Source organism: Nannobrachium achirus (genome assembly GCF_963921795.1).
Source record: "Nannobrachium achirus genome assembly, chromosome: 1".
In the NCBI taxonomy this organism is placed as follows: domain Eukaryota; kingdom Metazoa; phylum Chordata; class Actinopteri; order Myctophiformes; family Myctophidae; genus Nannobrachium; species Nannobrachium achirus.
In genome coordinates, this window is record NC_137810.1 from 26,708,439 (window position 1) to 26,725,938 (window position 17,500).

Below are 17,500 nucleotides of genomic sequence, written 5' to 3' on the forward strand. Positions count from 1 at the left end.
GACTGCTGTCTTCTCTCTCCCCCAGCGCCCCGTTCGCAAATTAATGTTTAGGCTAAACAGTTCCGATAATACAACTTATTTTTGACTGTCCATTCATGTACTATAACTTAAACTGCGCGCTCATATTCCAAAACCAAGGCAGCTCATAGAGAGCATAGCGACAACATAACAAACCGACAACTAGGCCTACCCAGCAACAACTATCATTTCCTGTCTTACCTTCACAATAAAGTGTCTCCCGTTTACCTCCCAATGCAGCTTATTTCACACAGGTTATTATTAACAGGAAAAAGTGTAACTTAACCCGTGTGTGTTTGTGCAACCAGACGTGCATGTGAGAGAGAGTGATGAGGGAGAGAGAGAGAGAGAGAGAGAGAGACATTGAGAAAGAGAGAGAGACATTGAGAAAGAGAGAGAGAGAGAGAGAGAGAGAGAGAGAGAGAGAGAGACATTGAGAAAGAGAGAGAGAGAGAGAGAGAGAGAGAGAGAGAGAGAGAGAGAGAGAAAGAGATTTGCGGTGAACTGCCGTGTCATTTTCAATCGGTCCTTATGTCCGATGAGGTTTATATTTTCCGGTCTTTGTCATTATAAATCAGTCAAATCCGGCAATTTCCGGTCTAACGCAATCTCTGATGTATATATGGAATAAAAAATAAAAAAAATCACACCCAATGTGAAGTGAGCGGTGGTCGTGCTTGCATAACGTCTTCAGACTAGGATTTGAGTCTAGGATGTACAGGCTATGCTACACACACACGTTTACCACCGCTCAAAAAATTAACCTTTTTTTTATCGCGGTAAGGAACCTGACACCGCGATAGGCGTTACATAACCACGGCAAGGCGGTATAGAGGGTATGCGCCTGACATCACTGTTGCTGGAAGTTATATGGGAACACGCCCACTGAGTGGCAAAACACTAATTTCTGCCATTGACAGCCCATACATCGAAACAGAAAAGTCCTATCTGATTATATTAAACAAAGTTAACTCACCAACTCTGCGGCTGTACTGAAAGCTTGAATTATCCTATTTCTATCTGCAAAGTTTTTGTTTCATAAAAATCCACCATAGGCATCTTATGAGCTACTTTCTGTCAAGACATTCTGTGCAGGTTTGTATTTTTCAGTGTCAGAGTTTGGAAGCACTCGTTTTCTACAACACAACACCCTGCTGCCTCCTGCATTATGTGCAAATTAGAAACAGGTGGTATGCAGGGCCGTTGAGTGATTTGCAACTAGCACTTCCAAACTCCAATGCTCCATGCTGCTCAATGTTTTGCCACTCAGTCTAGATTAGGGGGGCGGGTCCCAGTGTACGTGCATACCCTCTATTGCGGTTACCGTGCCCAGCCCTACACGAAACATGCACGTTTTCACTCTGGCTCTTCAAAATAAAAGCAGGAGTTGTGGCAACTTACTGTCGGGATCACTACAAAATAAGAGGCACTAAAAGTGTTAAAAGTCATTTTTCGAAAATTCTCCTTTAAGCATGTCCTGAATAGTCAGTGCCATCTGGTGGATAACTCTGTTGGTGAAGGGTTTGTCATCAGAATCGAAGAAGCTCCCATGTGTCAAACTGTTTTCAACCAGCGTGTCCACTGTGGACACGCTGGTGCTTCTTCAGAGAACATAACACACTGAAACCCTTGTCACACTTTTTACAAACAAAGGGTTTTTCTCCACTGTGGACACGCTGGTGATCCTTTAGAGAACTTAACACACTGAAACCCTTGTCACACTGTTTACACATAAAGGGTTTTTCTCCACTGTGTACACGCTGGTGTGTCTTCAGGTTACATAACTGACTGAAACCCTTGTTACACTGTTTACACACAAAGGGTTTTTCTCCACTGTGGACACGCTGGTGCGTCTTCAGAGAACCTAACTCACTGAAACCCTTGTCACACTGTTTACACACAAAGGGTTTTTCTCCATTGTAAATACGTTGGTGTGTCTTCAGAGAACATAACACACTGAAACCCTTGTCACACTGTTTACACACAAAGGGTTTTTCTCCATTGTGCATACGTTGGTGTGTCTTCAGAGAACCTAACTCACTGAAACCCTTGTCACGCTGTTTACACACAAAGGGTTTTTCTCCATTGTGCATACGTTGGTGTGTCTTCAGAGAACATAACACACTGAAACCCTTGTCACGCTGTTTACACACAAAGGGTTTTTCTCCATTGTGCATACGTTGGTGTGTCTTCAGAGAACATAACACACTGAAACCCTTGTCACACTGTTTACACACAAAGGGTTTTTCTCCATTGTGCATACGTTGATGTGTCTTCAGAGAACATAACACACTGAAACCCTTGTCACACTGTTTACACACAAAGGGTTTTTCTCCACTGTGGACACGCTGGTGATCCTTTAGAGAACTTAACACACTGAAACCCTTGTCACACTGTTTACACATAAAGGGTTTTTCTCCACTGTGTACACGCTGGTGTGTCTTCAGGTTACATAACTGACTGAAACCCTTGTTACACTGTTTACACACAAAGGGTTTTTCTCCACTGTGGACACGCTGGTGCGTCTTCAGAGAACCTAACTCACTGAAACCCTTGTCACACTGTTTACACACAAAGGGTTTTTCTCCATTGTGAATACGTTGGTGTGTCTTCAGAGAACATAACACACTGAAACCCTTGTCACACTGTTTACACACAAAGGGTTTTTCTCCATTGTGCATACGTTGGTGTGTCTTCAGAGAACCTAACTGATTGAAACCCTTGTCACATTGTTTACAGATGAAGGGTTTTTCTCCAGTGTGGATACGCTGATGCCTCTTCATAGCCCAAGACTCACTGAAACCCTTGTTACATTGTTTACAGTGAAAGGGCTTTTCTCCCATTTGGATATGCTGGTGTGTAGTCAGTTTGTTTAACCGACTCTTATCACACTGTTTACACTGGGAAGATTTTTCTTTGGTGTGGACACACTGGTGTTTCTTCTGAGTCGATACCTCAGTGAAACCTTTATCACATATGATGTTTTCTTTCCTGTGTAAGTCATCAAATGTGTCTTTACTTCTCCCGGATGAGTTGAGGTCCTCGCAAGAGCTTGGTTGGTCTGTGTCTCCTTGTTTCTGGCTGGTTACACAGCTGGAGATTGTCCGAGAGGAAGATAAGGTGAGCTGTCTATTGCTCATCATTTGACAGTAGAGGTCTTTCTGGCTCCTCTTCATGTCTTCATGGAGGAAGACCAGAGATGTGAAGGTGTATGGACTCTCAGAGTCTTGGAAGATTGGTTCATGGTCACCGCTGCTGCTATTTGTTTTAATATATTCTCTGTCAATCTCTTTCTCCCCCTCTAGTTGTCTATGTCCCTATATTCCTAAATCTCTGACTCTCTCACTCTATACCTGTAAAGACTTTTTCTTAGTCGTACGCAGACTAAATGTGATGTTTAAAAACTGCGTCTTATTCAGACTGACCAGAGCTCTGTTCTTTTGTCACAAAAAACACAAACCGTTGACATCATTCCTAACAACACCGATTTGCACAGACACAGTTGCGATTCATCCATCAGTGAATTTGGCGTTGTATGGTATATATATATTTTTATGATGATAACTGTATAGCAGCTGGACTGGACTTAATAATACCAACTAGAAATTTGGGCCGTACTGTATGTCAGTATGTAGTATGAACATAAACAGTGAAGCAGTAATAAGGAGCATCTGTGTTTTGTTTCAGGGGGGAAATGACAAAGATATGTTGAAGAATGAAGGTCATTTGTCAGTATGCATCCAGAGAGTATAGAATGATAGTCTGCGAAGTGTCTCTATAGAAGTAGTAACAGCAGAGTAACATTTTTGAGCGGTGGTAAACCGCTTCATAGAGTGGCTGTGCGTGTGTCTGTAGCCACTTCTCCTCAGCGTTTTGCCATAGCAATGTGTTTTCCTCAGCGTTTTGCCATAGCAATATGTGTGTGTGTAGCCATATTACATCACCAATTACATCCTAGACCTATATTCTAGTCTTTTTCCTCAGCGTTTTGCCATAGCGTGTGTGTGTAGCCTGTATTACATCACCAATTACCAATTGAAGACGTTATGCAAGCACGACCACCGCTCACTTCACATTTGGTGTGATTTTTAATGTAAAAGAGGCTATTTGAATGATTGTCTTTGGATAATTAAAGGAGTTCTCTATAAACAATGTTGTCAGTAATTGTTGCGACCGAAGGTCGTTGCGACCGAAGGTCGCATATACTCTGAAGAACCGTGTTTGAGTGACCTTCCGTATCCTCGTGACCGTCCGTATCCTCTGTGATGTCAGTGTGATGTCAGCGAGTTGTGACATCACTTCCTGTACAGGGCGGCTACACGAAATGTGGATAACACTATATATGGAGATAGTCCAGTCCATCATGTCATATGGGACTACCGTCATAGAAAGTAGCCATTGTTAGGCCGGAGTCATTGGCTGTCTAAACATGGAGATGTGGATTACACTATATATGGAGATAGTCTAGTCCAATATGTCATATGGGACTACCGTCATAGACAGTAGCCATTGTTAATCCGGAGTCAATTGTTGACTGTCTGTACAGGAAGTGATGTCACATGACATACTTTTTGTGCCCATATATGAGTCCTAACATGGAGATGTGGATAACACTATATATGGAGATAGTCTAGTCCAATATGTCATATGGAACTACCGTCATAGACAGTAGCCATTATTAGGTCGGAGTCAATAAAGTTCATTGCCGCGTGAACATGGAGCAGTATCCCCAGCCACCCATGTCCATGCCCACATGCTCCCATGTTCCAGGGGAGACTGCCGACGAACGTGATGTCACATGACATACTTTTTATGCCCATATATGAGTCCTAACATGGAGATGTGGATAACACTATATATGGAGATAGTCTAGTCCAATATGTCATATGGAACTACCGTCATAGACAGTAGCCATTATTAGGTCGGAGTCAATAAAGTTCATTGCCGCGTGAACATGGAGCAGTATCCCCAGCCACCCATGTCCATGCCCACATGCTCCCATGTTCCAGGGGAGACTGCCGACGAACGTGATGTCACATGACATACTTTTTATGCCCATATATGAGTCCTAACATGGAGATGTGGTTAACACTATATATGGAGATAGTCTAGTCCAATATGTCATATGGAACTACCGTCATAGACAGTAGCCATTATTAGGTCGGAGTCAATAAAGTTCATTGCCGCGTGAACATGGAGCAGTATCCCCAGCCACCCATGTCCATGCCCACATGCTCCCATGTTCCAGGGGAGACTGCCGACGAACGCCGCCGCCGTATTCGCAGGGAACGCCAGCGGCGCCGGCGTCAGAATCTCACGGAGGAAGCCGCTGCAGATGAACGCCGCCGTAATAGGGCGCAGAAGCGCCGCCGGCTTCAGAATCGCACGGAGGAAGCCGCTGCAAATGAACGCCGCCGCCTGGAGCAGTATCCCCAGCCACCCATGCCCACATGCTCCCATGTTCCAGGGGAGACTGCCGACGAACGCCGTAATCTCAACAAGTCATGTCTTCATAATCAAAGTCAAGGTGACAACATACCAAAATGAGAAACAAATGAACCACACAGTACTGAGAATCAACTGCTGCTCTGGAACACAGGGTAGTGTTCCAAACATCTAGGCTGATAATCCAGCTTTTGCAGCGTCACAGGTTCAAGTCCTGACTTGCGACCTCAAGTCCCCATCTCTTCCTGTACGGGGCGGCTACACAAGACTAAGAAATACAAAAAAAAAGAGAAGGATACACAAGACTAAGAAAGACAAAAAAAGAGAAGAATAAAAAAGAAAAAAAGAAAGGAGGATAAAGATACCAAAAGGAGAGAGAAGAAAGGGTGGATGAGGTACAATGTGCGGTATCCTCCTCTGATCTGATACGGGCGGCTGGACTTAGATCACCTATGAAAGGATGTCCATGAAAGAATGTCCATCCACCTGGAGAAAAGAAAATGTAACAAGGAGGTGGCAACGGGGCGGCCAGATAAAGTTATTAGGCCTGGATCCAACTTTAAGTCGACGCACATGATTCCAGAAGTGTATGTGTCCTTCTGTACCACGCAAACTCCACACAGAAAGGCCCTATCGCCAACCGAACCTAGGGTGTGAGGGTTGATACCCTCACAAAAACATGAACAAACTCCCCCCAGAATGACAACAACTAGAATCGTCAGAGAAACGCTGTGGTTGGCCAGATTGTCAAGAATTGGCGCGACCTCGCCCTTTAGGGCGAGGTTGCATGTCACCCTGAGGTCGCATTCCACCCTCGGGTGTCTTACTAGTACTTAATGCCCGCGTCATTATCAACAATGAAAACCTTTACGGCGCTGTCTTCCTTTCCCTGGAGAAGGCTGTGTAGAGTTGGCCATGAGGGAACACAGACCTGACCCTTGTATATATCAATGACATCAGGGATACCCATATATGGACTGTCACTGTGATATCACCTGTGATGTCACAGTGACAGTATGAATATATAGGGTTTGATCATTGATGAGGTGATGTCACGTGACATCACTTCCTGTACGGAAGGACACGTGACATCACTTCCTGTACTGAAAGACGGACGGACAAGCTACGACATTTCTCATGGTATACTGCGACCTTCGGTCGCAATAACAGAGTATAGAGTACAATGAAAATGAAATGATATGATATCCATTTTCTCTTTTTACAGACAAAACAGAAAAGAAAAGTAAAATAGAAAGCATTAATAGTAAATATGAACACACAGCAATAAGGTGGCCTTACACTAGCAGATCGAGGGCATTGAAATCTGGTAGCGCCACACACTACAGGATTATCGTTTAAGATTCTCTTACCAGATAATCTAAACATGCACACGATGAAGAAAAAAAATAATATGCCAAGCGAACTTGGACATCATTCAGCGCCTCCTCTGTGTGTGTGTGTGTGTGTATATGTGTGTATATGTGTGACGTGTGTGTGTGTGTGTGTGTGTGTGTGTGTGTGTGTGTGTGTGTGTGTGTGTGTGTGTGTGTGTGTGTGTGGGTGTGTGTGTGTGTGTGAGAGAGAGTGTGTGAGAGTGTGAGTGTGAGAAAGAGAGAGAGAGACGGTCAGACTCACCAATACCAGTGGGCTGTCGGCAACAACAGTTCCCGTCCCTTGCGTCCGAACAGCGTGGTTAGCGGCTGTCTTTCTCTCAGTCGCCCGCTGTGCAATTCCATATCTACTACATTCTACTACATTATCTACTATATTCCATAGTAGCGATCCAGATAAATATATTCTTTGAAAATAGTCAGGGTGTCTCCGACTGTCCTGCGAGCAACTCGGCAGGGTTAAGTTTGGATCTTTGAACCCTCACACTAGACGACATTTATGCCCGAGGATCAGCCCCGATCTAGACGCAGTCCCCCCGATACTCGGGGGAGCCCCGATTATCTGCTAGTGTAAGGCCCAACTCCCACCCAGGTCACAGGATGAGTGCAGAGGTATCCCAAAATATTTCAGTATTGCAGATAACAGAGAAGAGCTTATTAAATGTAGTTGAATTGAACCGTTGTATTATTCAAAGTGCTTGTTTTTCTCTGCATACCATCCAGTGGATGCATATATGATGGCTGCCAGGCTTGTATCAACACAATGGCCTCTAGTTTGAGACATTAATGTCTATTGGCAGCAAAATGTATGAATTGGCTAGTTTGACACACAGCAGTGGTACCAGTAGTAGAGCTGGCGCTAATGGACTAAAATGGTGAGCCAAATAAAAAGAGACAACTCCCCACAAGAACACTGTCTTTTATTGCATTATATTTCACCATGTTATTGTGGGTCTGTACACCCTATCTAGCCGACATGGTTCTCCAAATAAAGGCGGAAGAAGGATTAATTTGCCGGTTAGACATGGCTGTCATTAGGCAATCAGGAATGCTATATCCACATTTCAACCATGGTTTAAGTTCACAATACAGTGTATGAGAACCACATACTGTAGTTTGTTAGTGCCTGTGTGGAACTCTGAGAAAACACTGCCCTGGGTAGTTACAGTATAGTGTAAAGTGTACTGCCCTTTTTAAATAGTATGTACTGTACACACCCGCACATGACGCTAATTTATTATTTTCTAAAAGAACTTATAGACACCTGCATATGATGCGAATTTCACATACATACGCTATCTGTAGCACTATCAGATGGGCCATTCCAACTCTTCAGGCTTTCATGGACTTTTCCTTGTTTTCCCAAGGTTGATTTCACTGTTTAGCCTTGCTTATTCTTCTCTTTTGTTACTGAAAACATGTGTCACTCCTCGGCACTTCTTTTCATTGGGAAAATAATCTGAATAGCATTTACATAACAACACCTTGGCAAATGCCCTCCATTCTTACTGACTATGTTCTGATAATTTACTGACAATACACTGACTTGCCAATGGTATAATGTACGAAGTTCTCAAATGGCACATCTGTCTGTAATCTGTATATATCTTTATTGTCTACCAGACTGGAGACTGTTTTCGTGTCTGTCCGTCCGCCCGCCCATCTGTCTGTCTGGCATGTCACAATAGGTAAACATTCGGTGAAAATAGGCAAACATTTAATGAAAATATCCAGTCTACAAGCTCACAACGTGCTGCGAGCTTGTAGATTGGTTATTTTCAGCAAAGATATTTGGTTTAGAGGGACAAAATGAGGGGACCAAGTAGCCTATAGACCACTGGGGGAACCCAGTCAAATAAGTGCTTAAGTAAATTGTACAGTAAAAAATACTGCATAATGAATTACACATTCTTTTCAGTGCATTCCCACCTCCTCCCTTTGAGGAATTTACATTTTCTCCCTTTACATGGTGATGAATATCCATAATGATTTATCTACCATGCTTCATTCTGCACAGATTTGTATTTTATTGATGCTCCTCTGTGGATGATGACGCGTACATATTGATATTCCATAGAGTAGACTAACATGTTGTTTGTGTGTTAACATGGGCCATTAACCCAGCCCTCCATTAAAAACGTGTCCCGGTGTCGGGATACGTTTCTGGTTAAATGTGACATTCTAGCTAGAGACGGAGAGAGCTAGCGAAATGCGATGTTTTACACAGTGTCTGTCACCAGGTGAAATGTGTTTATCGCTATACTTCTGGTTGTTTGAGCTGATCAATGTTCACCAGCTTGCGTGCGTGCGTGCGTGCGTGCGTGCGTGCGTGTGTGTGGGCATGCCACACCACGGCTGATGCATTTGAGTGTGATTACATTGCACGCTCCAGAAACATAAAGCTCACTGACTCATAAAGATGGCTGAGGCAAAGGGTACTGTTGTCCCTCCTCTCAGAAAGGGGGGGCCCTGCGGTGGGGGGCCCCCGTTGAACGGGACTCGGGAGCAGTTTGTGTAGGAAAGATTTGAGTGACTGTGAAAGAACTTTTTCCCAAGGTAAGATTAAGACATCATACTTTATATAAACCCTATTATAATAAGCCTGAACGGTTCTGCTGCCGTGTAGAACAGTTTTTTAACCTTTTTTTTTAAACTTTTACTAAAAACATATTTTTCGGCCCGCGCTGTGCACCGGCGAAAGATCTTGACCCCCCTCCCAAAAATCTGTACGACGGGCCTGCAAGAGTTCATGCAGCAACAACATTTTTTGAGAATGTTTGCCTATAATGACCAAAGTAGGGACACCAGGTTTTTTAACTATGTCTGTGGATTTGATAATATTTAACAAATTAAAAATATTAACCAGAGCTTGTGACTAAATAATAACTACATTGGATCCATTGGAACACAAGCTTCCCCCCCCCCCCATTTCCTGAAAAGTAATGGTTTTGGACAGGATTTCCATCCGACAGCGATCACATTTCTTTGCGTATATAATGTACAGTACGTCTGTGTGCACAGTTTACACTGCTTTATTTGTGCACGTTACATGTGCCTCCTTGCAGTATTGTAATGTGAATCTGAGAGAGTTTGGGTGCCTTTCTCTAGCACAAGGTCAATGAGCTGCTGTACCCTATCTCCCTGCACCATCTATTAGCTGCCCAGCAGTGGGTCTGGGGATGGATGGACTGATGGCTTTGACCCAGGGTTAAATGAGACCACCTGCATGGCGAAGGCAGCTTCATGCACCAGATGTAATAGAATTACTGCTTGCTAATCACCGTAATCAGTAAACATGAACTTTAATGGATAGTCGAGCTTTTGTCTGGACTACGTCCTGTAATCTGAGTTGGTCTTCCTACATTATAACCATCACATGGAGCCAATTTTGATCCTACTCCAGAGTATGATGCCACCCAAAACATGCAAATTGTTTAAAAGCAAAATGACCATTGTGTGGTGAATAACTCCGGATCTCCATCAAGATTTTGCTATCAGGAGAAGGGATAGGATAGTGTGTGCACAGTTGAAATCAGTCCTCTGACATTCCTCTGTACTGTATGTTTGTTGATTTTCTTAGTTATTCAAATTCCTCTATATTTAATATTTAGTCGAAAAAAGTGACATTGAGTCACTTTTGTGAAAGTTGAACTATTTTTCTGTTTGAGCTGTCCAGGGAATTTTGCCAAATGAAGCTAGCCACTGAGAGCCCTGAAACATTTGGCACGGACTGCCCTGGGAAGAGTAGTACACCTATATTTACCATAGAAATGCATCTGGCATCTAAAAAATATGCTTTCTGTGGACACAGTCAATAAGAGTACATATATTTGGCAATGTCTTTGATACTAGTAAATTACTTTTTGTTAATTTCTTTTTGACTATTGTTTTGCACCCTGTCTGTCCGTCCGTCCGTCCGTCCGTCCGTCCGTCCGTCTGTGAACAGCTAATCTCCCACAAGGCCGAGGTAGAAATGCCACACTGTGGCACAGTTGTTAGCGCTGTCACCTCACAGCTAGAAGGTCCTGGGTTTGTTTCCCACCGGGGGACGCTGTGGGCGCTGGGGCCATGTTTCCTCCTCCGCGTCATCAGCGCCCACACCCTAGGTGGGGTTGGCAAAAGGACCTTTCTGTGTGGAGTTTGCATGTTCTCCCCGTGTCTCCTAGGGTAGATACCCTCACAAAAACATGCAGTAGTCCTGGTTTCTATACCGCCTCCCCCTGGCCACCTGGGGATCCCAGGTGTGGCAGAGGGAGAGCAGAAACCAGGACCATAGCTTAGAACATTGCTGGCCCACAATAACCTTCTGTACCTGACCTGTTGAAGACCTGTGCTCCGAGGAGCACTTTTTCTAGTTAATGTATGTTTTGTATCTTACAACCTAGAAACGTTTTTAATAAATCGAAAACGTTTTATTATATTTCAAGCCAGTGCTGGATCACTCTGCATCAACTAATAAGATTGGTTGACTAAGGTTACTGGCATTTTACGGCAACCTTGCATTTTGTCACTCCGGTTAAGAGCATCTGCTAAATGCCAAATTGTAAAGTGACTCAAATTAAATTAGATATGAACCACAGTCAGGAAAAACTACTTAGTGTTCCTGTTTTTAATCTATTCAACTCTTAGAATTTAGACTACCATTCCAGGCCACTGTAATTGGATGCGAGGCGCACTACAAATCCCAAACCTACAATATGAACCTATGAACCTATTTGCAGTTCACATTGATTTTTTGTGACCAAAACTACGTGAGTAAAACACTAAAATCAAGTTACAATACGGAATCCACAGCTACTAGTGTAAAATAATAAGATCAAAACTCCTTTGTGAATGAGGTCTCAGATTTTCATCAGTAAAGCCCTATACACTGTCCATTGTACATTGATCTCATTCTCTGCTTTTCCATTAAGCTGTGAAAGGAACAGATAAAGCAGATAGCCATGTTGAGGCATTGAGGTGAAACAGAGTTGAAGGGATTCAGAGGCAGGTGCTTGAGAAGGGCTTTAGAAATCCGGATGTCATTTGAGCAAACCATGAAACCATCCTGAGAGTCTTTGTGTGTTGTATGTGTGCATTCATTTACAATTCCTATGCACTGCGAGTTCACTTTATTTCAGTGAGGATTTGACCATTTATTGCAACACATGGAATACAGTTATACTTGGCACTGATGGCTCCACAAACCACATGAACACTTATTCATTCGCCAAAACGTATTGTGAGTTTGTAGATCGACTATTTTCAGCAAAGTGGTTTGAGTGAAAAAGGAGGGGGTCTAGTATAGACCTCTGGGGGACTCCTGCCAATTATAGATTTTAAGTAGCTAAGATGCTTTGTGAATTACTGTAGCCAATAAATATTAGCTAAGCTAAATTAGGGAGTGCAATGCAGGAAATACCCTATGGGTATGCAAAGCAAGACATTGAATTTCAGTTTAACCTTTGAGCAGCAGCGTGTGTGGCAACAAGGGTGTTGTAGATCAAGGGTATTTTAGAGGGATTCATTCATATGGACCACCTTGTTGTGCCAAAAGTCTCTGATTATTGTGTAGAAATGTGTGGCTGATTAGAAACACTTATTCAGTCAGCAGGCTGACAGCTGATGATGACTGCTGGGGCGTGTGAGTCCTGTGTACTGTCCATGAACTAACACAATGCTTCGTTTCACATTTATACTTTGTTATCAATCTGCTACCTGCTTGTCCCTGCCATCAACAACAGCCTTGTGAGATGTAACGGCATCTGTTTCAGCCTGGTATCACAGTGAACACTGGACCCATTGACCAGCCTTGTTTGCATTTGAAACAGGCAAACCTGCTTTTGGCTCAAAGATGGAACCTTTGGGAAAATCTTTCTATTATACAGTAGCAAAAAGAAATATATTCACTTCACATTACTAAACACTCCACTACAAAGCAAATAACCTCTGGCTTTTATGCAGAACGTTTTGTAAGGAAATTGCTTCATCACCGCACCCAACCGGGTGTTTGCCTAACCTTACACGGCCTCTGCGTCTGCCTAGGCTACTGCCAGGATTCTGTTGGTGCTGCTGCTGTTTATTTGCTTCATTTTAATTAAATTAGTAGATCTGTGCAGGGATGATTAGTATGCTAGCGGTAATAACTAGCAGGCAATCCGATAGGCTATTATCATAATGAGTCCCCACGGCACACACACCGTGGGAGGGTACGAGAGAGAGCGAGAGAGAGAGAGAGAGAGAGAGAGAGAGAGAGAGAGGAAGAGAAAGTCAAAGAGAGACGGAGTGAAGTGGTTACGCTGCATGTTCAGCGAGGAGAGGTACATCAAAGGACAAGTGTGTAACTATTTAAAGCACAACACATGAATCATAGTGATGTTTCTACCTCCCAGGAATTAGATAATGCCACTGCTGGGAGGAAGGAGAATGAAAGCAACCTGCCAGTAACACATACTGTACCCACACAGTGAACACCAAAGAGGAAACCTGATGGGTGAAATGGTCAAATATTATTGGCAATCGTTTCTTGTTAGTTTCCAACAGTCAGCAGCCAGGAGAGTTGAAAAACTGTCTGTATGCATGCTTGTGTGTGTGAGTACTTGTGCACAAACGTGCGTGTGTGTGTGTGTGTGTGTGTGTGTGTGTGTGGGGTGTTTATCTGCCTCCGTGAACATGTGTGTGCAAACGTCCCCTCGAGATGGTAAATCTGCGGAGCTCTTATGAAGAACCAATAAAAGTTAAGTACGTCGTCATCAACTCCCCGGCCCAGTTATCCATTAAATGAACTGGTCCTATTAAACACACTGGCCCAGCATCTGAGGGATACGTTCAGCATCACAGCCAGGCTCCAACACAACACACAAACGCACACCCACACGCACACGCATGCACACACACACACACACACACACACACACACACGCACACGCACACGCACACGCACACACACACACAGGTTTGCAATTGCTAATTTGTGGGGACATTACACATAGTCTACTATCTTTTTGGGGACATTCCATTCATTTTAACCCTAACCCTTAACCTAACCCCTAAACACCTTGTGGGGACCTATTAATTTGTCCCCACACGTTTTTTCCTCCGATTGTACTATCTTTGTGGGGACATGAGGTCCCCACAAAGATAGTATTGCAAGCCCACACACACACACACACACACACACACACACACACACACACACACACACACACACACACACACACACACACACACACACACACACACACACACACACACACACACACAGAAGAGGGCTTTACTTGATGTGTAGTCAGTTGATATTGTCTGAATAATCCATGGTGTGTATAGGACTTTTATTTGATGGCCAACAAAATCAATACTACATAAAAATAAAACGATGCCTCCAGCTTGGCCGGGTGCTCTTATGAACACAATTGGCCATTTTTACGGGTGGGAACCCGGGATCAGCTCCTACAGGTTGGTGAGCAGGGAACAGAGTTGGGAGGGGGAGAGTGAACATGAAAAGACACGGCTGTGCTTATCAACATCCTCCCAGACCAACGGGGGAAATTAAGAATGATCAGTGTTGTTGATAAAAAAAAGAAAAGCTAAAGAAAACTTGATAAATCAGAATAATATAGAGTAGAGCGTATGATCTTTCTATTTCAAACTCAGTGTCTGTGCTTCCCTTTAGTTCTTCCTACCCCTCCAATACGTTGGAATATGTTTCTATTCATTAACTTCAACCCAAACTTTATCTTTATCTCTCTGAATCTATCACTCGTTCTCACTCCCCAAACACCAAAGCAAACTACACCAAGAAACTTGAATGCACACAGTGATGAGTTCTCTCTCTCTCTCTCTCTCTCCTCTATCTATTTCTCTTGCCTTCTTTTGAAAATGCCTCTTTTTAACTAGGCAAATAGGCAACTCATACAATTTATTCTCCACCACTTCCACTTCATTACAATATAGAGTATGATTTAATTAAAAATGATCTTGTGTGCCCAGACAGAGCGGGGTGTGTGTGTATGTGTGTGTGCCTGCCTATGTTCTAAAACCCTCGTTCTCTTCCTCCACAGATGCCAAGGCCTGCCCCGACAAAGAGTTCCAGTGCCACAATGGCAAGTGCCTGGCACCCATCTACGTATGCGACGGGGACGATGACTGCGGGGACGGCAGCGACGAGCAGAAGTGCTCGGCGCCCACCTGTGGCCCACACGAGTTCCGCTGCAACGACTCAGAGTGCATCCCGGCCCTGTGGAGCTGCGATGGCGACCCAGACTGCAAGGACAAGTCGGATGAGTCCATGGAGCGCTGCAGCCGCAGGACGGAGCCCCAGAAGCCACGCTGCCCTGCTGGGGAGTTCCAGTGTGGCAGCGGGGAGTGTGTCCAGCTGAGCTGGAAGTGTGACGGGGATGCAGACTGCAAGGACAAGTCTGACGAGAGCAACTGCCGTAAGTCCAAACATTTGACACGTGAAGGGACGAGTGGATGGATTAGGGATGGGACGATAGGAAAATATCATATCACGATTATTGTGACAAAAGAAATTGTGATTTATGATATTATCGTGATAATCCAAATCCATTATCCTAGGGCGAAACATTTGCCAAAAAATAGCAGATCTACAAGCTCACAACGCGTCCTGTTGTGACGCGTTGTGAGCTTGTAGATTGGCTATTTTTTGGCAAATTAATTTGAAGAGAGTGAAAAATAGACTGTATCAAGTACGTATAATAAGTACCTTTTTATACCAATTATAGAGGGTTTAAGTGGTACCGGATATGCAGCTCGTCAAATAAAAGGTGAATTTATCCCAGTGCATGACGCAGAACGATATCACGTTAAATTAAATCTCCACAATGTTTTTTTGAATAAATATCGCTTATCGTCCCATCCCTAGGATGGATAGATGGATGAGTGAATGGGCGGGTGAGTGGGTGGTTGGGTGAGTTTGGCGTGTCCACCATTTTCTTTTTCCAGATGAAAACTAAAAACGCTTCCAAACAGGTGAAACATTTTCAACTCTCTGCGTCTAGAATAGATATAAATGGCAGATGAACGCACAGCGCAGAATAGAGGGGCAGCAGTGGCTCAGGGAAAGAGCGGCCGCTTGGCAAACCGGAGGGTTCCCAGTTCGATCCCGGGCTCCCCCAGAGTTACTGTCCCAGTGTCCTTGAGCAAGACGCTCTACCCCTAATTACTCCCGATGTGCAGGTTGGTGCCTTGTATGCTTTCCTCTGCCATTGGTGTGTGTGAATAAAAATGCAGCGCTCCCATTGAAAACTATTCAAAACATAGGCTGTGTCAAGAACAATGCCTGGGTGGACACAGCCCCTAAGTGACTGTTGAACTGAAAGAATTAGTAAATATCTAATCTAGAGATGCATCTCACTGTGGCCTATTACTGTTGAAGCGCTGCGGATAGCAGCATGTTTCAGTTGAAAAAGACTCTGAACCCCTTTGATGCAACATTAAATGATTTAAAGGATGCTCTTTGTTGCTGTCGTCATGGCGAGCATGTGTTGCCATGCAACTGTATGATCCCTACAAGTGGGTGGAGAGCTCTTCAATGTGTCTGATTGAGTGTGTGTGTGCGTGTGTGTGTGTGTGTGTGCGTGCGCGCCCACGCGTGGGAGGTGAGGGTCCCTTATAAAGCGAGACCCCCATCTGTTCTCCTCCTCACACTCCCACACGCACCTCTCAGGGAGACGACAGCGGACTCACACGTGTACATGTGAACACACACATGCTAATGCATGAACACCCAAATAGAAAATACACACATCGCATGTGAGATGAGATGTAACTTGCACAGATGCACATATGGAAACAGACAGACGCTTGCAATGGTACACACACTCACACACACACACACACACACACACGCACACACACACACACACACACACACACACACACACACACACACACACACACACATACTCTCTGATCTTTCTTACACAGCCAGGGGTCAAATCGTCATGTAGTTGTTGAACCTCAGGAAGATTAGCTATCGTTATGCATCAGCTAATGAGGATCCTATTAAACTCAATGTGATCACATATCTCTGCTGCATAAACCAGCCATAAAACCAAAAACAAACAATAAAAACATGTTTTTAGAACAACAGAATGCTGCCTCATCAAAGTCGATATGGTAACTTAATACATCGTCAGATACTTGAATGTCACTTTGTGTCCTTATATGTTAAAATCACTTTACCCAAATACAGCTCAAATGGAGTTAGGAGGTTTTTGATCATTATGATTTATTTCAAAAAGTAAAACAATTGAGCCGGTTTCTGTAAAATGCTCAAATCCAATCAGCATTTGACTTTGTCCGACACAGTATGTAATCCAAAAAGATGGCACTCAGTTGAGTGCATTCTTCTTACATGTTGTAATACTGTATGTGCATCCTATGAGAAGGTTTTAGTTGTAGCTGAGAGGTGTTCAGGTGGTCATCAGTTTGCCCCCTGGCCACCCAGTCTGTGTGTCATTGAGCAAGACACTTAGCCCCTAACTGCTCCCTGGGTCCTTTATTAATGGGACTTCCCTACTGCTCCTAATAGTTAGGATGGGTAAATGCAGAGGAAGGGCCAGCAAGTTTGATACCTGGTTCGATACTGGGTTTTTCCTGGCTGGTGTGGTGAAGTGTCTTTGAGCAAGACACTGAACCGCTAA

General features: G+C 43.9%; 1 protein-coding gene across 1 annotated transcript in view; it reads left to right on the forward strand.

The window, feature by feature from the left end:
• Nucleotides 1–17,500, forward strand: part of lrp8 (low density lipoprotein receptor-related protein 8, apolipoprotein e receptor) — a gene marked incomplete at both ends in the record, with an annotated part of 260,613 nt that overhangs the window by 163,192 nt on the left and 79,921 nt on the right. The window contains one exon of the mRNA XM_080727866.1: nt 14,894–15,268. Within this exon, the coding sequence (XP_080583992.1) occupies nt 14,894–15,268 (375 nt within the window). The remainder of the gene's footprint in view (nt 1–14,893; nt 15,269–17,500) is intronic.